Raw genomic sequence first — 27882 nt, 5'->3', positions numbered from 1 at the left:
ATCCATTTAAAAATGATGAAAGATAAATTATCAAAGGCCTTGTGCCAAGCGCTTGATCTCTGTTCTCGATCCACTCCTGGGTAGCGGCCAACTGTAGAAGGTGGGGTAGCTCCCAGGTGTGAATGTGTGCAACTGTTTAAATGTGAAGCAGAGCACTGCTAAAAAAAAAGAAGCATAAATGCCCTGCAAACCATTCCTGGGTATATATATAGTAAAAAACGGTCAGAGCAAAGCAAATTTAGGGCAAGTGGAGAAAAATGTCTGTATTTGAGAGTGACACGAACAGATAAGAATGGGACCCTTGACATATCTGGACTGAGACGCCCTCATACTGACTGTTCTGCTCAGGGGAGACCACTTTCCTCTCCTCTACGCTCTCCTCCTCACTTCCTCTCGTCTCCCGCTGCCAGTTATTTAGCAAGAGCGCACGGCCCATGCCGCGTTTGATTCTCTCTCTCTCCTTCTCCCTCTCTCAGCGGCAGTTCAAAGGCGTTTGTGTGCGTCTGGTTCCTATTAGGAGCTCGTCCCTCTTCTCACGTCACTGACAGCCAGCCATCTGGGATCCATTGGGCCTAATTACGCCGCCTTTGGATTCCCTAACAATGCACCCCCCACTTCTTCTCCTCTCTTCTGCTCTCCTCGTAGTTTGTCATTCGTCAGTAGCCACCTTAAAAAAACATATTAAAATATGTGCATGCATGTACATATATATCTAATGCACCAGGCACAATGTATAAAATACTAAAAACTTCCTTTAGTGTGTGCTGTGCTACTGGTGATTAGACTGACCTTAAAATCTGACCATCATCTAAATGGTCCACACATACACACATGCTATGTCATGACACTTAATCTCAACGCAGCTGAACTTTCTCTTTATTGAACGAGAGTCCCACCGCCTCTCAACCATATTATTTCCCCTGTCACTAACACACACACCCAAAAACAGAGACACGCATCATCGACGACTGCCAGTTTTCTGTTCCATCATGAACAGAAAACACATAGTCTGGAACATCCCACCGTGTAAATCATGTTATCAAATTGAATTAAAGTGCTGGCACCAGGCTCGATGCTTAATAGCATAAACATGGATTCTTGATGCATAAAATGTTGCCTGTAAAGCGTGTTATGCATTTATTTGCACCAGTGAATCCACAGAATGATGGAAAAATCCCTCCTGCGATGTATTTTGCTTTTCAAAAACGTTTTTTGCTGCACTTTTGCAAAATGATCTTTTTAATATCATTGTGGAATTTTTTGCTTTAATTAGATAGTTGATACTGGAAGTAAATGACACGCAACAAGGGTCTTCGGGTGGATATGGGCCCCGGACATCACAGCTACTTGGTATGTGCCTCAAACCACTGGACCACCGGGACACTCCTCCTCCTCAGAGCTTTGATACAGGGCAAAGTTTCTCGGGCTAACACACAATACGGTACAGTTCTGCAGTGCGGTCGACTGAGGAAGTTTTACACATGAAAACACTTGCCTTTTCCCAAACTGGATAGAAAATACCAAAACCAGACGCCTGCTCAGGAAAAAGACCAGTTGTTTCTTAATTAGCATCCGAAGCTCCAGTAATCACTGGACTTAGTGTTTCCGAGCCTCTCTATTGGCTCTTCGGGTTTTCTTTACCAGTATGGGTTAGCTCATTAGCATCTTTCCTTTGACGAGGGGCCCACCCACTGAGTCGGCTGCATGGAGAACTGTACAGAGCTCACATCATGTTTAATCATCTGGTGGCGAGCCGGTGTTGCTGACAGAGTTTGTTACCGTGTAGAGCGGAACCAAAGTATATTCATTCAGAAAAAATTAAATAAAAACTGTGGTGTGAGCAAAGGTTAGTCTTGTGTGTGGTTTTGTTTTTAGCACAACAATAAATGGAAAGCTGTGGCTTAAGAACGTATGTTTTGAACACTGACAGCAGTTTTACTAAGAAAATCAAGTTATGAAATCTGTTCCAGATCCTACAGGTAATCCGTCATGGAGAAGGAGATCCAACATTGCATTGTAATTGTATGATAATAGACTCTAAAGTCTGTCTCCCACACAGGTGTTGCATCCCACTGGACTTCAACCAGGAGGAGAAAAATAATGGCTCATTGTACTCGTCCTGGCACATACTCGTCTAATTCCTGTTCCTCATGAATATAATATGCTTTCTGCCTTTTCCTGACCTGGCTGGTTCTGCTATTCTGTCAATGTGTGGATCTGGTGCTTTCATTGGCTTAACTAGCTCACCAGTTTGGTACAGTGCAGCATACCTCAGGAGATGTTAATTTGACCACTTATTATTTGATTTAATCTTGTGTTGAATGTCATTGTTCATCATATTAATTGAAAAGTATCCTTATTATCTTTTCAGACACTTTTACTTGACTAAAAGTATTTTGTCTTATGATAGTCAACTAAAAAGTTTTAGTTTTTTTTAGTCAGTGAATATTTGGGCATCGATCATCAGATTGTATGAACATTTGAGTCATTCTAGTCTTGCCAAAATATAACCTTGTTTATTTCTCCTAAGTTCTGTTGTTGTTATGGTTAACTTTAACTTAATTAAGATAAGTAAGTTACTCAGAGTCCTGACTGTGCTCATTGTGTATGTAAGGGAACTGGATTGTTAAAAATAAAACTAGAGTCTAAAAATAATTTATCTCCACTTTGAGTCAACGAAAAATAAATAAATGTATTGGTATATTTAATTATATATATATTATGCTTTTGGTAAATGTTTGAGAGACAGTGATGTGTAAGTATATGTCATTTGTAGCAAAATGGGCTTGAACCTGCAGACACAAGAACAGACCAAGCACATTTAAGAAATAAATATGAATGGGCTGATAAAGACATGTTTATTTACCTGAATGCAGCCAGGTACTCCGCATCACCCATGGGAGGGTTCAGACCCCCCGTCCATCCTACGTTCACATTGAAGCCCTCGCCTGCACCTGCACCCACCTGGATGAAGGGAGAGATGAAGGGAGAGAGAAAGGGGGGAGCGGGACCAAGAGAGAAAAAAGTCTCTGTGAAAGTCTAGAAAAGTTAACGAGTCCCAGTGGAAGTTGAGAAACTGCGTGAGGATGATATATTTGTGTCAAATGTTCACAAAATAAGCATGGCCTGTTTCAAAACCTTGCATTGCACCAATCGAGGAAAAGAGGCTGAATCTCTTTAAGGCAACACCAGGGAGTGATTACCATTCCTAAATGAAAGACGGATGGCTATTAATTCAACACCCCTGTCCCTCCATTTTGATTTTGATAACATTTGTCAAATAGGCGTATAAATCATTCCGAGCCACAACAGAGCTACAACCATTTATGATTCCCCAGCATTAGGTTATAGCCATACTGAGAAATATTTCACTTTTGGAAATTGCTGCCTGATCTTGTAAAACGTATTATTTATATATTGTTTGTATATAACTCGACTGTACTGTATACCATGTGTTCTGTATGTAGACATTTAGTTGATTAGGTGTGTATGCCATGACAAATAAAACCTAAATACTACTCCACATTACTCATTTAGATTTGATGAGGTACTGTAAATGATTTTAGTGGATTTTATTTGCTGTATTGAGATTGACATATACTCCCAAAATGCCAGGCAGAGTGGATGAGGGTTTCTTAAGTTTGACCTCACATATTTGGGGCAGAGAGTGAACTGAGGCCCGGGTCTTGGAATGAAGGTTTAAAAGATTCCTGCTTTTCCCTTTGTAGTCCCGCTAGCAGCCATTTAGCCGTTCTCAAAGCTCTTCACCATCAGTCAATGTGTCAGTTAGAGAGCAGAATGAGGAGCTTGATTGACACAGTCTTGGCAACAAGGCGTGGTAATTTCCTTTGTGTGTGTGCATAAATATGTGTGTATGGGTGTGAGAGGATGTTTGAAAGAATTCTGATGAGCATCGCAGAGCGTCTGTCTCCATTCTTCTCTCAGTGGACGGGATGTTCACAGGGCAAACTAAAAACACATGAGGCCTCCTGTCCTTTGCCAACTGGTAATGTACCCGCATGGACGCGCCCGTGCACGCCGACACACACACAATTCCTGCCTTTGCTCCAAGTCTCTTGCACTCTTCTCTATCCTCTTTCTCTCTTTCATGTTTCAAGAGTTGCTGGACTGGATTAGGCCGTCGCTGGTTTCTGTGTGGTACTGTGCGCTCTCTGTTATGGCTATGACATCACACCCCTACCCCATGGTGTGTTATATACCTACACGGGGGACAGCTAGACTCCAGAGGTTTACCACACAGCTCAACAGAGGCTGAGGGGCCACTTAAGGCGAAGCCACATCCAAGTCAGCAGAGCGTTTTATGTACCGTCCCTCATTGGGGGATTTTATGGGAAAACATTGACTATTTTATCCTCATTATTGTGGGGGAGGATGGGATAACGAGAGGAGGGGATGTGGGGGGTTGAATGGGTTGTGAATGCCACCGTGGGTTGGGGTCAATTCATCTGACTGGGGATAGTCATCACACTTGGTTTCTGGTAAGACCGCAGGCAGAATTCATAGGCATCTCAATTTCCTGTATGCAAACATTGGCATGCCATCCGACTGTACACATCCTGTTGTGAACTTCTTACATCCAAAGCTCTGAAGTTTCTGCAATAAACTCCAACAGGGGAAATAAACCTGCTGCACACACAATCAAAGTGTGACGGGGGCTTACGACGCAAATTCACTGAATAAACATATTTGTAGCTTTTGGAAAATGCATGTTGAAGTCAAAAAGTTGCAGGAATCACAGGCAGCAAATGCAACAAGTTTATTTGAGCTATTTATTTTAAGATGGAAAAACACTAAAAAGAAACGCTTAAAGACATTTTCCAATTAAACTTGAAGAAAGCACTTTGTTTTAAGATTTAATAGAAAGATCGCATTGCTAAGATTCCATTGGTAAGTTAAGTTAGTTTGATCTTATCTTAACACCTTAATCCACAGCAGGATTGCATACATGCTAACCTGTCCCATTTCCCCTCTGCACTGCAAATTATCCATCAATATGACCAAATTGACATTATAATTGAGGCTTAACATCATGCAGATTATTCCTGGATTTATTATGACAATCATTCCTCCTGTTTTGACATACAGTATATTCTAATACACAAAGCTCTTGAGCTTCCTAATGTCCCTCTGGAATCAAATAATTAGCCAACATATCCGTGCCCACATATCTTCACATGGGTGGTATTATCTTGAAGTGAAATATATTCTCACGAGTCAGAGTGAAGGAATCCTCTGGACGAGGAGAACCTGCGTTGTGTTTATCATGTGTTACTCTTTTGTTCTTTTGTTTTCACAAGGTACACACAAACACTCACAAACACCAGGCAGTTACCATGACAGCACAAACAAAGCACAACAACACAACACCGCTGTGAAGGACGACTTACCTCACTGGGATGTCCACTACCAGGAAAGAAGTTGCCGTTGTCATAGCGATGGAGGGAGATGTACAGCACGCTCGGGTCATTATAGAAAGCCTCCTGGGTGCCGTTGCCATGGTGAACGTCCTGGACAATGATTGGATGACAGGTTAGGAAGTTGCGGTGGACATTTAAAACTTCAATTGATATTTTTTTAATGAAGATTTGAGCGTCTGTCTTCATATTGTAGGATGTGTAAACATTGAAAATGTTATTTTTTCGAAAGGCGTAATGTCATAAAATATGGAATGAAGCCGAACATCATAAGGAAGAAAATGTTGTGAATCTTGGAAATAACCACACATGATTACATATATTGACTTTACAAAGCTCTGGAGTTAGAATTTCAGTTTCAAGGTTATGGATGAAGTTTCAAAGCTTGGACCTATCTGGGAAAGCCATTATGGATTCACATATTTGTTCAAAACAACTAAATGACCACAACTCACAAAGGGGAGAAGAGGATAGTCCACTCTCTAATAATGAAGTATACATCAAAACACATGACCCATAATCCAGAGCAGGGTCTGTAAAAACCTGGAAATCTTTATCTTGTCAAAGGGAAATGTGTTTAATTCTTAGAAGCATTTTTGATGAAGCAGGTAGTAATTCATGTTAATGCATTAATCTGTCACAGAGCACAGTGTGTGTAATGACATGGGACAGGCTCATACTGTATACACACACATGGCGAGCAAAGAGGACCACCTGGCTGCAGATCAATATCTGCATGTGTGTGTTTTTATATGACTGTGTGTGTTCATATGTGTGTGTCTACTCTAAGTGACAGTTCAGATCTGACATGGAGAGCAGAGAAAACTTTGACTTATTAAAATAAATGATTAATAGAAATGCTACTGTAGGGGGCTGCTCTGCTTCTGGGACCGTGTTTGTTTGCCGTGATACATTTGTGTGCATGTGTGTTCTTCGTCTGTTTATTCCTATCCATGTGGGGACCAGTGATGCCGTTCATGCGGTGAGTCCTTACCCAGTCCACGATGAGGATCTTGCTGACGTGGAGTTTGTGTTGAAGCTGCTTGGCAGCAATGGCCACGGAGTTGAAGAAACAAAAGCCCCTGTGGACAAACAGACCAGGGAAGAGAGGAGGCCACATGTTTTTATCAGGACATCTTCAGCAAATTAATATCATACAAACACCACATGGACCTTAGGAACCTCTAAGTCTACAGTCACGTGGTGTCACATGGTGGCTATTCAGTCCAGCAGTGAATAGAAAATATATTTAATCAAGTACCATACTTAAGTACTGTTTTGACATACCTGTACTTTACATGAGTATGTCAATGTTATGCTTCTTTGAACCAAAATTGGTTTTACATCAACAATACTACCCGTTAATACCTTACATTACATTAATATCAAATATGTATTTATTTTAGATAAAATCAGGATAGTATAATATAATAAGAGTAAATATAGCTGATAATAGTTCTGTACTTCTTTAATTTGTTTAAAACTTTTACCTGTAAGGGAGGATTTTAACACTAGTATTTCTACTTTTACATATGTAAAGAACCTAGGTACTATTTCCACTTCTGACTGACAGTTGCTGCAAATATGGGTGAAATGGATGTTTCATTTCAAGGTGATTTCTAATTTATTTCCCACTGCTGACAAACAAACTGTATAACATTATGCCGAGTCTATAATTATACCTCCGAGAAATGCAGAATTCACATATTTTGTGACAGATAGAAAACTGAGCTTATCATAAAATTCCCTTCTTATTCCAGATGATAGCATAGTGTGAATTGCTGGCAGGACGTTTCAGAGAAATGCACTCACAACTTGGCGCAGCAGTTCCCTCAACACTCGCTGTCTACAGTATAGGTATGCAAAAAAAAGTGTTGATGTATGAAAAACAATGGAGGAATGTTGGAAGTGGCAGTGTCAGCATGGGTCGTAAACTTTGCCTTTGTGTTGTTGTGTTGTGTGTGTGTGTGTGTGTGTGTGTGTGTGTGTGTGTGTGTGTGTGTGTGTGTGTGTGTGTGTGTGTGTGTGTGTGTGTGTGTGTGTGTGTGTGTGTGTGTGTGTGTGTGTGTGTGTGTGTGGACGGTATATCATTATGCTCTCCAAATCTGCTCATCAAGAAAAGTCATTATCATCCCATAAATAACCAGTGACAAGCACTGCTGAGCACACACGGTCCCAGCTGTGGTTACTTGGCCAATGCCTACTATCAAAGACTGACACAAATCTATGCACACAAAAACACACACATACAGTGCATGCACACACATGCACGGCCTCTTTGCTCTGTCTCTTGAAAGCTTAAAAGAACCCGAGTGGAGGAGGTGGATCGCCTTGGGCATCAGTCAGGTATCACACACACACACACACACACTCACACACACACACACACACACACACACACACACACACACACACACACACACACACACACACCCACACACACACACACACACACACACACACACACACACACACACACACACACACACACACACACCATGTATACATCACTTCAGGGGACATTACATTGACTTACATGCATTTCCTGGAGACTTATCCTAACCTTAACCATAACCAACACATGCCTAACCCTAACCTTACTCTAACCTTAAACCTAACCAAATCTTCACCCTAAAATTAATGATCCCCCTCATGGGGACCTCCAATTTGTCCCCATAAGGGAGGCGAGTCCCCACACGTGACTATGTAAACAGATTTAGGTCCCCACAAGTATAGTAATGCTAGGCCACACACACACACACACACACACACACACACACACACACACACACACACACACACACACACACACACACCACACACACACACACACACACACACACACACACACACAGAGAGAGACCTAGACTCTCTCGCTCGCTCAGAAGTGTATCTGGTCTCTAATAAATCCTTTGAAACACTTTGTAGAGACCTCCTGGCTCCTGGTATGTATGCGTTGGTGTGTGTGTGTGTGTGTGTGTGTGTGTGTGTGTGTGTGTGTGTGTGTGTGTGTGTGTGTGTGTGTGTGTGTCTGTGTGTGAGTGTGTGTTGCTGTACTTACAGAGGGGAGGAGTGGTTTGCATGGTGTCCAGGAGGCCTCACAACTGCAAAACCATTCTGTGGGAGGAAAAAGCCAAAACTGTAACACCTTTCTGCTTTCAGGGGTCGCACAGTTCACATCTTCAGGCACCTGGCCAAATAGATGCTGTACTACTATGTTCATGTCCACCATCTTGCTACAGAAGGAGGGTTGCTTAAGCAATGTAGTCTTTACTTAATGGTAGTTACCGCACAACCTGTTGCAACCTGATAATAAGATAAACATGGCATTTACTGATAAGAGACACACCTTTAGCTCTCCTTGTGCCACCTTCAGTGCCAGGTCGGTGACACATCCTGCAGCGACACGGGAAGCTACCCACGTGTGAAGCTCGTTCCAGACTGTATCGATGTCAACCTGTGAGAAGAAAAGGGATGAGATACGCAGAGTCAGTCCAAACTGCACTGTCTTGACTGATCCATAAAAAATTCCTGAGATGCAGTCAGACCAGTTAGCAGATGTGTACATCACAGTGACACTTAGAAATGCCATTCAGCAGGTTTAACCACATTTCATTAAGTCCAGCTGCTGTCGGTCAATGAGTCAGCTCATAGTTTTGTTTATAATGATCCATCAAATTGAAACATACATAAAATGAGATGTATGTTTAAACACACTTTCTTTATTGTTGAAATAATAAATAATCATTATATTAGTGCAGTCTATTCTTGTATTTTATTTGAAACAATGTAAATATATGGGAGCAGACGTTCTTCTAGTCCTTCTGTGGATGCTAACAATTGTACAGAGTCTTATTTTTTCCCACTTCATCATTCACTTTGTTAAGCCCCGTGTTGTGTTACTCCATGTTTCAAAACTCACTATGGTGGTGTGCTGTGGTGGAACAATGAAATCAGAGGAATTTCTTTTATCACAGACTTTGCCATCTTGTTCCAATCACCCCTCTTCACCAGAGCAGCCAAGGTCCGGAAATCCAGGCAGATCAGTCGTCTTATCAACTAACACCCAGCCCCCTCCTTCTTCTCCTTACTCTCCTCTCCTCCTCTCTTATCTGCCTTTTCTCATTGTGCTTCACAAGACGACTTTTCAGGGCAGTTTTATCTGTGACCCGATCATCAGGCTTTTAGGTCTTTTTATGTCTCCTTCATTATACCTTCTTTCATGGTCGTTTACATTTAATACATTCTATTCTCCAACTTTAAACAACTTATCTCCTTCTTCTGTATTCTCCTCCCCTGTTTGCCCCCACCCATTCCCTCTAAGTAAAGTCTAGCTTCACTGTCACGCACCCCTCCAAGCTACAGTCTCTATGTGTACCCTCTTTTCTTCCTTTTTCCTATCTCACCTTTGTACCGCCTTTGATTTCATATTTGGTTTCAAAGTTATCCTAGCCAAAAACAATAGCATTAGCAATTTGTACTATTATTAGTTTAATTGTGTAATGAGGCATAATCAGCCATGTCATGTTTGCTGTACGCAATTTGATAAGTGGAAAGATTCCCACAGGACTTGTACTTTTAAAATGGGTAACAATGTGTGTGAGTGTGTGTGTGTGTGTGTGTGTGTGTGTGTGTGTGTGTGTGTGTGTGTGTGTGTGTGTGTGTGTGTGTGTGTGTGTGTGTGTGTGTGTGTGTTTGTGTGTGTGTGTTTGTGTGTGTGTGTGTTTGTTTGTATGGTGTGTGCGTGGCACTCACCCCGACTCCTCCACATGGTAGCATCACAAAAATCCGTTCAGATAAGATTCCTGCAGAAGAATATGTGTGTCATTCAACTATCATGGATGTTTATATTACTATTATAAGAGCATCATTATTTTATGTTTTTTAATATTGATTTTACCAGCCAGTTTACGGTTGTCCAGCTTGAGGCGGTTGAGGGGGTTGGTGCCGAACAGAAGAACATGTTTCTCTGAATGGACTGACTGCAGCTCCTCTAGAGTGGCCTTCCTACTGGGGATGCGCTACATACACACAGAAACAAATACAAACTGCTTATAATACTGACTCTTGGGGTATGGATCTGCCAGTAGTGTGTAGTGTGTTTGTGTGTGTTTGTGTGTGTCATACCTCACACTGGCTCCTGAAACCTGTTTCATTTAGTCTGGACCAGATGCTCTGGACCCTCCCAGCATGCTCAGGGTGGCGGCTGTTGTCCCCACAGGTACACTGGTGCTTCTGCATCTGAGAGTCATAAACCAGACCTGGACACACACAGACACAACGGAAACACACACAAATAAACATTTAAACATTAGTTTCCTCAGTATTTCATGTTTTACATCATACATGATTTGAACGTAACATTTGTCTTGAAGAAATGAGGAAAGCGCTCCTCACCTGTGGTGAAGCGGAGCTGGGCTTCTGCTGCAGGGCTGGACAGGGACAGGGAAGGTATGGCTGTGTGTGGGTGTGGAGGCAGAGAGGTGTAGGCCGGGGAGGACTGGGTCCGACCCAGCGGCTGGTGAGGCCAAATGAATGCAGGCCCACTCTGGGAGTCCTGCTGGGGACCTGATCTAAGGATCACCTGCCTCTGTGGGTGAAGGGAATGAAGGAGAGTTGAACAGCAGTAGTGCATGGTCTGAACTTCAGACCATGCGCTACTGCTGTTCAAGTCTAATTTTAAAGATTTCTCCAGTTACTTCAGACTCTGAAGTAAAGAGAAATCTTTAAAATTGAATGCCTCTCTCGCAAGTACTGATTATTTGGTCAATCTAATACTTCCTCTCTAGAACAAGCATCTGTCAAAGAAAATACAGCGTAAGCAAGCTTTCTTACACAATACTGTAACTCTCCTTTTTTTCACATTGAATAAATAAAGCTACAGCGCCCTCTGTTGTTTAAAACATGTGTGAATGATTGTATATAAGCACTTCGGATGCAGATTTTAAACTTGCTTCTAGAAAATAAGTCAAAGCAATATATAATGCGTGCTTATCTTTTCCTTTCAAATTAAAGTAACCCCCTTCCCAACCCCCCTGGAATTAAGTGAGTTTATATCCATACCTGGCTGAGAGAGTGTGAGGGCTCGATCAAGCTGTCCCGTGAGGAGGTGGTGGACTCAGTGTCGTAAACTGAGTCTGGGCTGGCAGTGCTCTGTCTCCTGCGGAAGCTGTCCTCACACATGGAGCCAGGTTCTGAATCACAGACGGACCCGGGCCCCGAACCAGATCCTGATCCGATCTCCTCCAGGTCCATGTCCTCTGATAAGATCTGTGTTAGGCGAGGCTTCTCAATGGTCGTCAGCTGATGTAGGGTAAAGGTTTTATAGTGTTAACAAGTATTAATGTTTCCATTGTTCTCTTTAACATGCATTTGTATCAACAACTGATAATAACAAATTATTTCTGTGTTTAGTCAAATAAAAAAAAGGCATTGTTTTTTTTGTATGCAACATGCCTGCCTCCCCTCACCTTGCTCAGGTGTGTGTTCTGTTTGAACCTCTCCAGCCCGCTCTTGTGGTATTGCTGAGTCAGCGACTGCTGGATGTGTGTGTGACGGCTGGCATGCAGCGTGAGGGGTGAGTGGCTGTAGGGCGAGGGCTCTGAGTGTGTTCGCTTCAGGGGTTTGTGGAAAGGAACTGCACCCTCCCTCCTGGTGGGGGAGGACAGGTGAGGCTGCTGCTGCAGCTGCAGAGCAATGGAGCTCAGACCATGAACTGCAGGGAGGAGAAGAGAGAGCAGCAGGTTATCAGATGGAAAACAAAGAGGCTGGCTGATGGAACAGGAGGAGGGTTGGAGGTTTGAATATCTTTTTTCAGTTTCTTTGTGAAACTGCATTTCGGTCAAGCGCCAAGTAGAGGGCGCCCTTGTTCTGTTTATTTTAAAAGTATTATGGCAAAATAAATCTAGACCCTTCAGATCAATATTGCTAAACTTTGTAATTTAATGTGCATCCACATTTTTCACAGCAGGAGGGGCTCAGGGGTAACACCACGACCCTGCACATGCAGACCTTAAAGGAGCTTATGACTGTACAAGTTACACATGTGTGTTTCCTGCTAAAGACAAGTTAAAATGTTTGCTGTCAAAAAGTTAAATTATTAGTATTTTTTTATGGTTATTACCTACAGCCGTTAGCACAAGATTAAATCTGACGAAGGAGGGCTAAATATTGCCCAATACCAAAATGAACAAACAAGGTGAAAACCTTCCTGCATGAATAACATTACTTCCTGACTACAGACAGTATAGAAAACGTACACGTCCTAACAGAGTCCCTTGATCTTTTATGGTGAAGTTGTACCACACCAGTTCCTGTGTACCTGTACTACGTTTGACGGCAGGAAACAGATCTGAGTTGAGTATTGGAAGTTGGTTAATGTCTTAGTAAACCATCCTTTCTTTGAAATGCCTTGTATATCCTTTACATTGATCAAATATTCCTTATAGTTCTTTTGTAATCAATTATTAACAATTCACCCCGCTTTGAAAGCCCCTTCTGTCTTCTTTGAAGGGTGCTTCAATATTGTCTGTGCTACTCTGGCCAGAATTCCGTGTTCATCCGTAAAATACTTGCATGTAAAGCATTGTGTATAATGTCACCCAAAGGATGCACTGGACATGTAAACCATCAACAGCAAGGTCCAGGGATTCGATATAGATCTCTTTGATCTACTGTGGCTTGGTTTGAACTTATTTGTATATCGCTTTGGACTAAAGTGTCTACCAAGTGAATAAATAATAAATAAATAGTAAATCTGCTTAATTCTCTATACCTCTCGGAATTCAGCGCATGCCAGTGTTCTTCACGAACAAAGCAACAATCAAACATTTGCCAAATATCACAGCTATCAAGATGCTTTGCATGAACCTTTTTGTAGCTGGACTGGATGATCGTGCTTGCATTAATAAGGTCAAGTACTGTATGTATGCTTGTGGATTTGTAGAATAATTAAGACTATGTAAAGCAAGGGTGTCAACTCAATTTCATCGCGGGCCACATTAGCATTATGGTTGCACTCAAAGGGCCGGTTGTAACTTTAAGACTGAAAAAATCTACATATATAAATATATATAATAAAATGTATTATATTACATTATTGCCTCTGCATTGGATTACAATCGGATAGGGTAATAACTTTATAATTAACTACGTCTGAAAGCAGAATTCCAGGGCAAATAATTGCAAGTCTCTTCAGTGCGCATGTCACAAAATGAGATGCATTGTGGGTAGTTTATGTTCAACGTGCTTCTGTAAAGCGGCATCTAACCGTATAATAAACGGATTATATTCTTTGCAAGCTCTTGCAGGCCACATAAAATGAGGTTGCGGGCCGGATTTGGCCCACGGGCCTTGAGTTTGACACCCCTGATAAAGCATTTACATTTTGCTCTGTTTACATGCGCAGGGAAATGGTAGCTAAATCAGGAATACATCGTGTTTACAAGTTTTGAAATTGATGTTGTTTTTTTACTGCAGAAATGTCTGATATTCCGTCGTAGGACCTTTTGCTATTTTACTTGAACCCTTTTTGCTTTGCATCACATTTACAGCTTCACAACTCACACGAGACAAGTTGTGTGTGCACCAGGCCCGTGTGTGGTTCCAGTATGAGCACAGGCTGCAGGTGCTGACCCAGGCCTGGATTGCTTCCTTCCAGAGGCAGGTAGACCTGATGCAGAGCCGATAGTGCATAAGGCCGGTTGACTCGCTTATCAGCCTTGAAGAGAGGGGAGGAGAGGAGACATGATGGTAAGAAACGCAGGACAGATCACAAGGAAAAAGGAAAGCTCTTTTCATGGTTGCAGCTTGGAAAATGTGCATAAGTCTTAATGGTCACGTTAACATTTTCATCAAGTGAGTAAAGTACCACATGACTGATTCACTAGATATGAAAGCACCACAGAGATAGAGATGGAAGTGAAAGCCTGAATACACCACATGTTTCTATAAGTGTTTTAGTGAGCAGGCACTTTTTTAGACATTCAGTCTTACACATATATGGCATGAATGTGTGTTGCTGTGATATGTACATATTTGTTGTTGTGAAATGGAAGCAGTATATATATTGATTCTTGAAGGTATCACTGCTCACCTGCGCAGGAAGTCCAGCAGTGATGTTGGGCATGACAGTGGAGTTGGAGGGCAAACTGAAATGGGCCAGCAACCTCTGCGCCTGAATGAGATACATATTCATTATACAGGATCAAAAAACATCAAAACACATATTTGCATAACAACGTTTAATTTGTCCTCTCTTTTTGATGTCATATATCCACAATTCTGACTGTATTAAAAAAAGAAATCCAAACAAGACTTGTGTGTTTAAAACTGATAACACCCACGCTACTGTAGGCCATCTGGCCTTCTCATATCTCCCTGTTTAAAGCATTGGACACCATTACTGCCCTGCATTAAACACCCCAATTCATATTCAACTGCTGGTCATTGCCCTTTAAAGAGCGGGGATGAAATCCCATTGTTTTTTAGAGTTACTGAATTGATCTGGTTGAGATCTACATGTCTCTTGTATAATACAGTGGAATTTGATTTTGTTTTAAATAATACTAATTTGACGCCCATCGATCCTGCTTTTGCATTTTGTAGTTATCCCACTGTTTATTCATTACCAATTTTCTCTTTCGAAAAAAGTGGGCTACGCATAGGTCTGTCATCTTTAATTTCCTTTCATTCTGTTGTCGTCTTTCTTTGAGAAAGGAAACCGATTAAACAATTTGGAGCCTCTCCTCAACCGGATCGGTTCTCAATTACCTTCGCTAATTGTGTTCAAGTATTCTTGAGCAGAACGCTGATCCTTAATCACTCCTTATATGTAAATGCGGTTAAGAAAGTCTGCTATTAATAAATATTAAACAAGGCTCACCTCATGAGCCAGCGGGAGGTGCCCGTTATCTGAATGGAGGCTGTCGTTGGGTGAGCTGCACCCTGATGCTGGGTTGCTGCTGCTGCTGGTGGAGGAGTCTGCGTGACAGAAATCAAACACGCCCATCAACTCATGATAGCTTATAGTGAGAACAGATGGGTTCATAGAGTTGAATCAAACTGAGTCAAAAACAGTTCGTATTGAAATCACATGTGACAAAATAACAGAAATGGCATATCAAATCAGCATACACTTGAATCATGAGTGTTCCAGATAAAGATGAAGGTACTGTACCCAGATTTTCCGTCCTGTGCTTGACGGCGGGGGGGGCACTGATCTTGCGCTGCAGTGGGTTTGGCCTTGAACTGAGGAGCTTCTTCAACTTCCATTTCAAACTGGGCTCAGAGACTGCACACACACACATATACACAAATCAATATGTGAGGAAGCACACACTGACAGATATTATTATCTCTGACGGACCTTATACTATAAGGACCCACTCAATATCCATAACAAAACTAAGTCAAAGGAATCTGTAAAAAAAAAAGTCTCATGTTTACATTGGTCAGGCTCCAGTAAGCTCAAACAAAACAATCAATCAGTGGCCATCTCAGAGCAGATAAAAGGCAGCTTTGTGTTGTCACCCTGCCAAAAAAAGTACTGGAAGGTGTGTGTGTGTGTGTGTGTGTGTGTGTGTGTGTGTGTGTGTGGTGTGTGTGTGTGGTGTGTGTGTGTGTGTGTGTGTGTGAGTGTGTGTGTGTGTGTGTGTGTGTGTGTGCGTGTGTGTGCGTGCGTGCGTGTGTGTGGGCAGGGGCGTAGCACAAAACTCTGGGCCCTATCCAGCATTAGCTGACACTCTTCTTCTTCTTTGAATTATCTGCATTTAGAGCAGGCCCCTCAGGGCACCTAAGAGTTCTAAGGCCAACGCAAACAACACATGTGTGTGTACTCGCAGCGATGTATAGTAAGACGAAACCACTCCCCCTCTCATTCACAGGGTGAGGGAGACCGGTTCTGGACTCTCACGCGGTTCATTTTACAAATACCTTCTTTAGAGTTATGTAACTGCGTTGGTCTTTTTGTCTCGTTGTCATTTTGATGACTGTTCGTTCTCTCTCTAGCCCTGCAGGCCTGGTGCTTAATGAGTTTCCTGCGTCTCAATGGAAAGGGCACTTTGTTTTTCTTACGTGCAGAATATGTAACATAATGCCAGTTTGCAGACAACACTGAGAAGCATCGCGCTGAGCAATGTTTCCCCACAGAGCTATGCAGTCAGATGAATTTGAATCTTACTCAAATTACACAGTTCAGACTTGAAATGGAAAATCACCAGTGACCTTCAGGGCTTTAAGGGTGTGAACCCTCATCACAGACACAAATAGGCAGAGGTGTCTCACCTGTCCTGCGCAGGGCGAGGTCTTTGCGCTGGTCACACACTGTAGGCTGAGACTTTGGGGACATGTCAGGAACCGGGAGCCTAGGTAACCAAAACAATATTGCAAAAACAACTTCTCTCATGAACACCTGAAAATGCATCGTTACAAAGCTTAACCAAGGGCTGTTTTTGAGAAGTTCATGTAACGTTTCTGAGAGATGAAAGGTTCTCACAGGACAGCGACAAAGCATCAAGCATGTGATGAACTTATAGAATTTGATGCATTGTTGTATATTATACTACTCTGCAGTTTATTAGGGAGTTGAAATGAGCACAACCTAAAACATACGCAACATAAAGCAGTAATATAAATCCAAAAACATCATATACTTTAGTAAAACACTAACAGGGAACATTTTACTGCATAACTGAGCATTATAACTTTACATTTTTATAACCACTATTTTACCTAACTAAGGTTTTAATCCAGACTTTTATTGTGGTGGAGTATTTAATCAGTGTGGTTTAATACATCTTTTTTGTATTTTCTGTTTTATTGTTATTGTATTACTTTCATCAAGAGAATAGGCCGTTCTTACACAGGGTATATGCAGGAATCCTGAAGTCAAATGTAATACCTTTTAAGACCTTTTTTAAGACCCTTTCCATACATTTTAAGACCTCATCTCCACTTCGAGTTTTAACCGGTTACATTGGCGACACACTTTACCTCACATTGACTATATACAGTATTGATTGTCCTTCCTCCTTATCTTCCAACCATTTGGACGCAGACTTGCATTTCCCCATAACGATGTTGTTTAACAACCGGCGTAAACGGACCTTCGCTCGCTATCAAGCAGTAAGCGTGCGATGTCCTGTTCAGATGACGTCAAACCCAACGGGATGCCATAAATAAACGACACAGAATCACACTACACACCTACGCAATGATTACATTCAGGCAGACTGTAGAATGCAACCTCTTTGGACAATTCATATACTTATTGAAAACAAGCTACAAAATGTAATACCTTGGAAAATGCCGTTTCATACTTTTTAATAGCCTTAATTTTCGCTAAATTGATTGATCAACTTTTAATACTTTTTAAGACCCCGCAGACACCCTGTTACAATATGCCTTAGTGTTTTCTAAATGTGTGATGTGTTTGCAGTTGCACAGTCTAAGTTGAAAGTTAAGCATCATTGATATGTTTGTCCGTTTGTCTCTCTCACCTGTATCCTGGGGAAGGACTGCTGCGGGTGGGGGTGAGCCTGTCATGGGTGGGATGGTTCTTCATAATGATGTGTTCCCGAAGTTTCTGTTTTACCAGAGGACTGGCCACAGCACCTATTCACAACAAAGTCACTTCATCAGGAAAAAGACAATGCAGCCGATAATGTAGAACAATGTTTTTTCATGGAGAAAAGGCAATATAAACATTATTTTGTATCAAAACCAAGTCAGTAGACTTCTAAAGCAGGATCCAGGATATTTGTCACTTTCCTTCAAGCTCGCTTAATTTCCTCTACATGGTTGAAACTAAAAACAGCACAAAGTGTTTTCTGAAAGAGATGTGTTTGTTTGACTTTTGGTTTGATATGAGTACAAATTTCCTTGGAATCTGAGAATACATCACAGCGCTGTTGGAAATCCCCTTCTTTTTCACTGAAACATACAGTGTGTGCTATGACTCAGACAAAGAGCACCCCAACAGCCAACTGGTCTTACAGAGAACCTGTGAAAGCCCATTACAGTTGTAAAAAATACATTATATGTCATACTCACTGTGTTCATTTTTACTCTTTTGTATCAGCTGTTGTAGCTCTTCTCTTTTCTCCAACTCCATGTTATACTGAGAAGAACAAATGAAGAGATGTGAACCCTGACCAATACAGTCTTTTTAGACTCGGCATGTGAGATATGCACAAAAAGAGACAAACATTGTTACAGCCACAAACACCCTGTGCCTCAGATTTGGATATAAATTCATGTTAAAATATAGAAATGTAGCACTATAGGTGAAAATCATCATCACTCAGAATCTAATGCTGAGAAGATGGGCTGTTTACAGTAACCTGACCTGCTTCTTAATCATTTCTGCTGAGAAATCATTAGCCTGTGTAAAGACTGGAAAATTAAGTTTAAAGAAAGGTGAAGGAAAATAACCCTAATTTGTAGGTTTAGTCGATATATTCACACTGCTACTGGGAATGGTTTGCGCAGCTAAAGCTTTCCGCTGTAACCGTCCAACGACACTGGCTCAGGACTTACCTGCAAGTGCTGCTGGGAAAACTGGGAGCAGTGCTGAGAGGTGAGGGGTCCCAGAAAAAAGGGAGGGTGGGGGGCCAGCATGGCCGAATCTAAGACTGGATGTAACAGCCTCTGGGTCACACTGAGGTCCATGGGCTGCTCCCCATGTAGGGGAAATGAAACCTGGTTGCTGATGATCACATCCACTACAGAAGGAGAGAAAGAAAGAACAATTAGATATTCATTTTACTGAAGGGCAATACTTTCTATGCTTATGGATGCCAATGTGGGGTTAGGATGATCTGTCTCTGGAGCATCTGTTACTTTCCTTATATGTGACTTTTTTCGGCACCACTTTACAATAAGACTACCCTTATAAAGGATTGATAAAGGGTATATAATCAGGTTGTAAACACTTTATTAATCATTAAGAACCATTTATAAACCAGTTCTAACATAGTTTTCAAACATTAATAATAATAATAATACTAATAATTTCAATTTATATAGCGCCTTTGCATTTAGATGACGCTTTTATTCAAAGCGACTTACAATAAGTACATTCGACCAGGAAGACACAACCTTGAAGAAAACAGAATTATATAAGTACATCAGGTTTCATAGAGCCAAACATTTCAAGTGCTACTCAACACAGGCTCACTATTTGGCAAGATGACTAAGCCTTACATTGGCTACTTCGCGAGAATCAACTTAGTGAGCAACAGATACCAAGGATGCTGGCTGATGAGGAAGACGAAGTAAGCTAGGTAGTCAATATAAGGCTTTGCAGTACAGATACATGTGGGCTCACTATTTGGCAAGACGACTAAGCCTTATATTGGCTACTTCGCGAGAATCAACTCAGTGAGCAACAGATACCAAGGATGCTAGCTGATGAAGAAGACGAAGTAAGCTAGGTAGTCAATATAAGGCTTAGCAGTACAGATACATGTGGGCTCACTATTTGGCAAGCAACCGGTCACAGTTGCCCTGTTTATCTCATGTCTTATAAAAGCTTATTCATGATTTATGAAGTGTTCACAACCTAATTAATAAATTAATGACAAACTATTCGTAAACCCTTTATAAGGGTAGTCGTATTGTAAAGTGGTACCCTTTTTCCAATGCCCTTCATGCTGGTTAGAAGATATATCATCATTATAGAGTAGGAAAAGTAGTATAAATATCTTGGATGTGATAACACAAGGGGAAGCATGTTTTTAACAGATATTCACACAAATAAATCCAAGAACAATGTGAGTGCCATTCACAGTTTGTTCTCTACATAAACACCATCAAGAGTGCACTCGGTTTATTTGGCATAAGTGTATGCCCAGATGTGTACTTGAACTCTGCACATTCACCAGTCATATTTCATTTCATTCAAGTCTTCCTGCCTCAAGTGAACTGGCCATTGTCCAGCGCTGCATTCAGAAAAGCCGAAGAGAAGGGTGTGTGTGTGTGTTGGGGTTGGAGGGGCACAAAAGAGAGAAACAGAGAAGAAAGAAAGAATGAAGGAAACAGGGTGGGGAGTTGGGTCTGAACATTGTGTGGTCAAGGCATTTGGGTCAGGTATATAAATCTGTCATCTCCTTCCATGTTTCACTAAAATGAAAGAAATAAAAAGCTAAGTTTAGCCCGAGTGAGACAATTGAACCGAGCTTCGGTGCCCTAACGAAAGACAGATGTCTTTTTATAGGTGCAGGGGAGTGCAAAAAAGGTTTTGATCCATTTATGCAATCCAAAGCCAACAGAGCATGCATGGCACAGTATGGGCCGGGTGGTATGACTTACATAATAACACCAGCCTTACATTTTATGATGCACCAAAACATCAAGACTAAAGCAAATGCAAGCTCACAGATAACTTGATACTTTTTTCACATGTCAACGCGGCTGACACCCGAAACCAATAAACATGATGAGTAATGTTATGGTACCAATACAAAAGCTGAGCAGGAGACACCTAGCTCCCTCTGGGGTTGTGGGACAGTGGGGGGGGGGGAGCTATGGAAATGTACTAAGCCTGTACGCCTATATTACTCAACAGTAGTATTAGCTGTAACTGGACACTACTTTACTGGCACACCCTGCTTACTTACAGTAATGCTACAGAGAAACAATGAAACCAGTCACTTTCTCATCGCAGTATCTGAGAAAAACATACTTGTATTACAGTTATTCATTTGTTCAGGGGAGTTGTTAACAAATAGAAGATTACAATATCAAACCAACTACTCAGATAAGCCAAAAATGATATAATCACAAAGATAAGTGGAGTAGGATGTGTTTCCAGAGTTGCCACATAATGTTAAGGCTTGGTCTCCAACATTTGCTGCTAGAATTAAGATCTTGTATTAAAAAAAACACTTCCATGAGAGCCAACAAAATCAGATTTCAGCAGTTCAGATCTAAAAAGCATCTCAAAACAAACCTGCTGTTACGTGCAAGTCCAACTTAACTTCCGTTCTGCAGGAGCCATGCAGTCAGTCCTATCAGACCCAGGCAGCGTCATTTGGCCCTTATTCCCAACAGCAAGACTGACTGGGTGAGAAGTATCCATGTCTGTGAAGGCGTTTTATGTTGTCACGATTCCTCTTAAGAAGAAAACACTCCCACGCTCTTAATAGTGCAGGTCAAGTGAGACTTACACGCAGAAGAACATGACAAAACAGGCGAGAGTTAATAAGGCCCGGACTATTTACAGTACGAGATAATATCACACAGTTTATGCCAAGTGGATTCAGTTCTGTTGTCCCGCCTGATACCCAAATCCAGGGTTCATAATAACAACAGTATCCGTTACAGGCATACGTGTTCTCATGTTGTTTTTGTCATGTTTGTAACACAGAAATACAGTTTGTGATAAAACTTTGATGCATGCTTTTCTGTGCAGCTCATACTAAAGACGGGACAGGGAGATGAGTCTGTTCTTACATCACTGGAATCTTACCTTGCAACTCAAGGAAGCCATTACCTGTCAGACATAACTTAACTTCTAGAATATTTGAACCTGTCTAACACCTGTCTCATGTCCGTGCAACCTCATGCCAGTGATGAGGTTGACAGGGCTCTATTTTAGGCTTTGAATGCCTTTTGAATGTCATTTTTGTAACGTTCAACAGGAAATACCTGTTGCAGCAGAACCATGTGTATTAACTAGAAGCATGTTTGCGTGTTTTCAAAGGAAATCAGACAATCACTGGAGCAGCGGGACTGTGGTGTTAGTGGTGGTGGGGAGAGGGGACTCAAATAATCTGCACAAACTCTGACATAAACACACACACCTGAATACCAACAAGTCAGCTCCCCTGAGAGAAAGGAAATGATCAGGAAGTCAGTGTTTCTTCTCATCTAAAAAGAAAAACACCTGCGGTATATTTGTACCTTGAACATACCAGGCTGCAGCAAACACATAGCTGACTTCTTAAAACAATGTGATACTAAACATCCTCCCTGAGACGCACGTCTACACTGACTGACTCAACCCTACATCACGGTATCTCACACGCCCGTACAGCATTTTAAGGGTTAAATTCAAGCACTTCTCAAGCTATTTGAAGGTATCTCAACCAGGGATATCCCGACTCATGAAGATTATCACTTCAGCTAGACAGCTACATTTTGATTATGAATGCAATCGTAAAAGAAATATAGCTCACAGAATTTCCTTACACCCAAAGCAATATTTTTGGATGATTTATGTGGTTTGTGCGACACCAGAAGACCAAAAACATGAAAACACCTTACAGGCTATGATGGAACCCCATAATAGTACCCCGTAAAATAAAGCATATATTCAAATTCAAGCATATTCTTAACCTTGAAAACATGTCAAAAATGTCCAGACTTTGTATTTACCCTTCTTGTATTTGCAAAATGTTTTATATCTTTCCAAAGTTTAAAAATAAAGGCAAGTCTTTGTTACAAATGTGTTTGGCAGACTTTTGTACTTCGTTAAATGTCCAGGCACAAAACAAGAAGTCGCCTCATGATGCATTCAAAGAACAGTCGAGGTTAATTTCACCCTGACCCTGAATGTTTTAATAATCTGCTGACTACTTCCTATCATGGAACTAAGACTACACCCCAAAGGGACATTTAAAGCTCACAATTAACAACATAGAAGTTTACTGATTCAGATTCATCAATTGTGGTCTAAAAATGCAAGCTTCATATTTTTAAACTGATAAGAAAAGCTATATATATTTATAACGTTAAAAATAAGGAGAACTCCATCTAGATAACATCTGCGTTCGCGCTTCTGTCTCTCTCATTTGTGGTGCTAAAAATAGGCAGGAGACAAACTTCTGGTTTCTGTAATAGCATATTCGTTTCACAATCATCATCATCCTCTTTATGTGGGCCTCTGCAGCAACACACTGAAGCAGTGACACACACACACACACACACACTCTTGCACAAACGCACGCACACATGCACACAGAAACAGTGACTTCCTGTTTCTAAAGTTAGTCTGCACCATAACATCCTCTCAGTTCATTTAGGCAAGCAGAAGCTGCTATTTTGGTTGAAAGGGTTCATTTCTGCAGCTTGGGAGTTACGGCAGTATTTATATCCACACTGTGGCCCTGAAATGTGCTTTGTTTATTGTTGCCATGAACTCAACAGCGGTAATTGGATAGAGCTACGGCTGGAAGTAACACATCAGGTTAAATGCTAGCTTCTATTTGTATAACACTGGCAGCAGGCATGAGATTTATGCCTGGGTAAATAGGCAAAAACGCAGTAAAAGTTCAACGACGGAATATGTCATGTGTTACAAATATAAACAAATAATGTTAGTATTGTTTTTAATAAGATATCACATGAGTGTAATAACTTGTCAGACTGCGCTCTGTATTACTGTAACAAACCTCCTAACTCAAACACACAATAGCAACTCTATGACAGCTTCTCCCCCATGCTGGCCACCTTCACCCCTCCACCTATCTCTCAGTCCTTACTGCGTCCCCCACCGTCCTTACGTTGAGAGGAATCCACAGCTGTTGGGGACATTCTGTCCCTCTGCTTCCGAGCAGCTGGAGTATCAATCTCCGTGTGTGTGCATCCGTATGAGTGTGAGCTAGTATGTGTGTCCTATACGTGCCAAGGTATTAATAGCGTGCAGTTGTTTCCTTTGAGTGTACACAGCAGGTCTTTGTGTTTGCATAAGTAGGATCTGCCTGTGCGACAGTTGAGGCCGCGTGTTCACGGCGCATCGGTGCTGGCGTGTGTTGGTGCCAATTTATTAATAGTGACTGTCCATTTGTTTCTTTTGAAAGAACACTGTGGTTCATTGTGCAAGTTTCAGTATGTGTTACCATGCCGGTTTATTTTTAGCGTCACCTGTCAGTTAACACTTGTGTTATTGTGTGTCATCACGCACCTGGGTTTTAGGACATTGAGATGCGTTGCTGTTTCTCAATATATATAGCATCACACCACTTGTTTTTATGAGTGCGTGTGCCTGTAAGTGTATTAATAGCATTCCCAATTGCCCACACATGCTCTGTATTTGCATGGCGTGTGAGTCTGTCAATTATTTAGCCTCATATCAGAGAAATGAGTAATGGTGATACTGGCTTATTCTTGTATTGGCATATTGTTAGCAGAAATGTGTACAGAAATTAGTCATACATCACATTTGTCTTTATTACATGCATTTGTTCTATTATGTCTGACTTACCATTTGACTTGTATATTAAGTTGTAAAAAATCATGTTATTTTTAGACAACTTTAATTACTATAAAATGTACTGTTATGTCAATTATTACATTTTTTGTAAATGAATGATTAATGGTTTGATAATTATTTGGCTATAAAAAGACAGTCACAGTTTTCCAGAGTCCATGGTGACGACTTAATAAAGCAAGAAGTTCTAACATTTAAGAAACTGGAAACATTCAATATTTGGAACTTTTAATATTTCAAATAACGGTTTAATTGTAAAAATAGTTGTAAATGAATCAACTGATCAATTAAGCGACTGACCCTTTAACACATTTTCAGAAACAAAATGTGAAGAATCCTGATCATAAATGTTTGTAATGCCAAAAATGTGTGTTCTTTATGTCATGAGCATGTGTTCGAGCCATTGCAATACACTCTGTAAAGCATACCACACATCTCACTTCCTTTTCCCTCAGGCTTAATAAGTTACAACTTATTATGCCATAAATAAGCCATACTTTCCTACACTTGACTGTGAACAGGATAATCACGACACACAAGTAAAGATTCCTTCATCATCTAGCCTTTTCTTTTTTTCTCTCATCAATCATCAGTACAGTTTTGTAATGCCCATGCCACTCTTCAACCAAAAGCTCAGAGGTCAGACAGTTAGAAGACTTATCTTGAAGTTGTGTCCCTGAGGCGGCGCAGGAAAAAATATGAGGGGTCGCCGGCTCAGAGTAGAACTGTGTCTAAACGAGAGTGTCACAATCTACAGTAGCATGCACATTACTGTGATTCTCCAGCTTGATTTCTCACAGCCAAAACAGACTGACAATTGTTGAATGGGTTCATTTTGTTCTCCTGTGGGTTCTAAAGGGTCATTTTTTTGGAAGGGGAAACCAAAGCTACATTTGGCCCAGGGAACTGCCATAGGTTGGCATGAGACTGAAACGCTCTGTCTTGTTTTGCCGGGAATATGTGTGACTGCCAAGAAAATGGACACTGGTGCTAGCAGGTGCTGAAAGATAACACGGTTCATTAGTGCCAATACACTGCCTCATTCAGACAAATTATTACCTCAATTATGCAAATCATGACATGAACCACTGTTTGACCTGAAGGGAACACCGGCTGACTTCCTTTATGTACTTCCAACAGTATCTGATTCATGCCTGTACACGTTATCTCCACCTACACACCTCCACCCGTGCTCCATGATCCTGCCTTACCAGATGTTACATGAGTGAATGTGGTCTTTATGCAGCCACACACACATATACATACAGAAATGCTAGATTATATTAGTTTGTTACATGTACAAAGACACAGGGCATGAAGGTGAGAGAACAGGCTCTCATGCTCACTTCCCTAATGAGTCGCCCATGTGTCTGCGGTATACTGTGTATCACAATCTGTTATTGCACACTGGGTTAGAAGGCTATCGACACAGAAGGGCTTCTTTGTTTCAAATCCACCCTGCTGTCAGTGAGAATAAGGTTACTGTCTTCTGGTAATAGCCAGCTTAACTGATGGATTTTAATAAAGTTACTGTCGTTGTTTGAACTTTCCCTAATAAGCTCCATTTTTTCCCCATTATCTCACGCACACACACTCTTGCGTGATAGCACAAGCAGAGTGACGGTCCTGTTGCTGTGTTTTTGAGGAGCGGTATCAGTAGTCAGCTGAGTTGATCTTAATAAATCAGGAACAGGAAATGTGATCTGGGGCTCTGGCCGGCCCAGAACACTGTCCCTATTGTCAGAGCACCGCTGTGGCTCACACTGGGAAACACTGGAGACTTTTAAAGGTTATCTGTCCTGGGAAAAGGTACATATTCACTTTCACAACTAGAATGTTTATAGCTGCACATACAACATTTCTTTATATAAAACAATGATGCCCTGATCACTAAATAGATCTATACATTGATGTAAAAAAAGGCCTTTCTGGGGTGGTCAATAAAAGTTATTCTACCAGTTTTATAAATGATTGAACATCTAGTCAAATACATTTGAAAGAAAGTGATGATCACTAATGGTGAAAAGTCCTCCATCGGTCATCTTAGTCATCAATGCAGCATTCACGGTACAAATATAGCACTGAATTTATCATGACCTCATTTTATTGAGCTGAAGACTTAAAATACCTTGTGAAATGCAGAAAAATTCAAATAAGGTTATCAGCTTAGGGTTTACGAAATTGTATCTGGCATTTTTCACTTTTTTAGACATCTAACACTTCACCTATTAATAAAACAGATCTATCAATAATGATAATGAATAATACTTCAGATGACCTTCAATAAATGAACATGTAATCACATCTTTTTTCATACACGATAATGTTTAGTAATCAAAAGGAAAAGACTTTCAGACATCAATCATTCAAGAAAAAGTTAGCAGATGACTTGATAGGGGGAAATATTGCAGCCCTACTTCCAAACCTGTTCTCAACATGACATAGACTGATAAGTATGTGCAATTCCTTGTTTCTGGCTGAGTGAATTTGTCTTACTCGATTACAATACAACACTTTTTTCTCAGCCAACACCTTAGAGAAACCAAAACAACTCTCCACCTCTTCCCTACAGTATGTGTTAACCACATGGTGATTTGAATGCTCAGAAAAGCCTACAAACATTATAATATGTTTGTTCTTTAAATATCCTGTATAAGGGTTACCCACCAAGCAAAATGAAACCCATGCTTCATACCTCAACTGCAACACATGAACAACTGACTGCTCACAGCCACATCGCACTGTAAATGACTAATACGAATTATAGAAATTGTAAGAATTACAGTACAACTAGTTAGGCCAGAGCATGACTCAGGGGAGGGCACATGCCAACTGTAGAATCACATAGGCGATTTGTGTTGACATAAAAATAAATATATATCTCTATTATGATGATGTGTCATTTGAACCTGCATCCATTCAGCGTTTATGACTTTGACAAAGCCAAACCCAGAAGCTGTCACAACTTGTGGAGCAAAAAAGCCTCTGTCATGAACAGTTTGATGTAGGATGACACTAATCATGTAGCATTATGATCCGATGCCTGGATACAGTATTGACCATGCCGCAGAGACAACCATGCATGCAAACAGGTAGACATTCAAAGCAATAATGATCCCTGCTGGTTATCTGAGATGATGAGAGGAAAAGAAAATGAGGATGAGATCTAAAGGGCAACAGAAAGGGGGCAGAGTATAGGTGGTGTCGATTCCTTTGGCATGGCCCATGAAACTAATG

At 41.1% G+C, this 27882-nt stretch overlaps 1 protein-coding gene across 6 annotated transcripts in view; it reads right to left on the bottom strand.

The window, feature by feature from the left end:
* LOC117557598 (histone deacetylase 7-like) overlaps positions 1-27882 on the bottom strand; it is a 41704-nt gene that overhangs the window by 5642 nt on the left and 8180 nt on the right. For 4 of the 6 annotated variants that reach the window (XM_034233491.1, XM_034233489.1, XM_034233492.1 and 1 more), the window contains 19 exons: positions 18972-19156; positions 18486-18552; positions 17933-18047; positions 16719-16798; positions 15613-15726; positions 15319-15416; positions 14530-14610; positions 14001-14154; positions 11906-12150; positions 11499-11738; positions 10833-11025; positions 10563-10696; positions 10336-10456; positions 10191-10240; positions 8785-8892; positions 8497-8552; positions 6430-6517; positions 5409-5528; positions 2867-2964 (listed from right to left, as the gene is read on the bottom strand). In XM_034233491.1, the coding sequence (XP_034089382.1) occupies positions 2867-2964; positions 5409-5528; positions 6430-6517; positions 8497-8552; positions 8785-8892; positions 10191-10240; positions 10336-10456; positions 10563-10696; positions 10833-11025; positions 11499-11738; positions 11906-12150; positions 14001-14154; positions 14530-14610; positions 15319-15416; positions 15613-15726; positions 16719-16798; positions 17933-18047; positions 18486-18552; positions 18972-19103 (2294 nt within the window). In that variant the 5' untranslated portion in view covers positions 19104-19156. Of the gene's footprint in view, positions 1-2866; positions 2965-5408; positions 5529-6429; positions 6518-8496; positions 8553-8784; positions 8893-10190; positions 10241-10335; positions 10457-10562; positions 10697-10832; positions 11026-11498; positions 11739-11905; positions 12151-14000; positions 14155-14529; positions 14611-15318; positions 15417-15612; positions 15727-16718; positions 16799-17932; positions 18048-18485; positions 18553-18971; positions 19157-21384; positions 21487-27882 lie in introns of those variants that run through there. The other 2 variants (XM_034233493.1, XM_034233494.1) reach the window with 2 other exon arrangements.

This window comes from Gymnodraco acuticeps, unplaced genomic scaffold (assembly GCF_902827175.1).
Source record: "Gymnodraco acuticeps unplaced genomic scaffold, fGymAcu1.1, whole genome shotgun sequence".
Classification (NCBI taxonomy): domain Eukaryota; kingdom Metazoa; phylum Chordata; class Actinopteri; order Perciformes; family Bathydraconidae; genus Gymnodraco; species Gymnodraco acuticeps.
The sequence above is the reverse complement of the archived record's forward strand: the minus strand, read 5'-3'. Positions and strand labels throughout refer to the sequence as shown.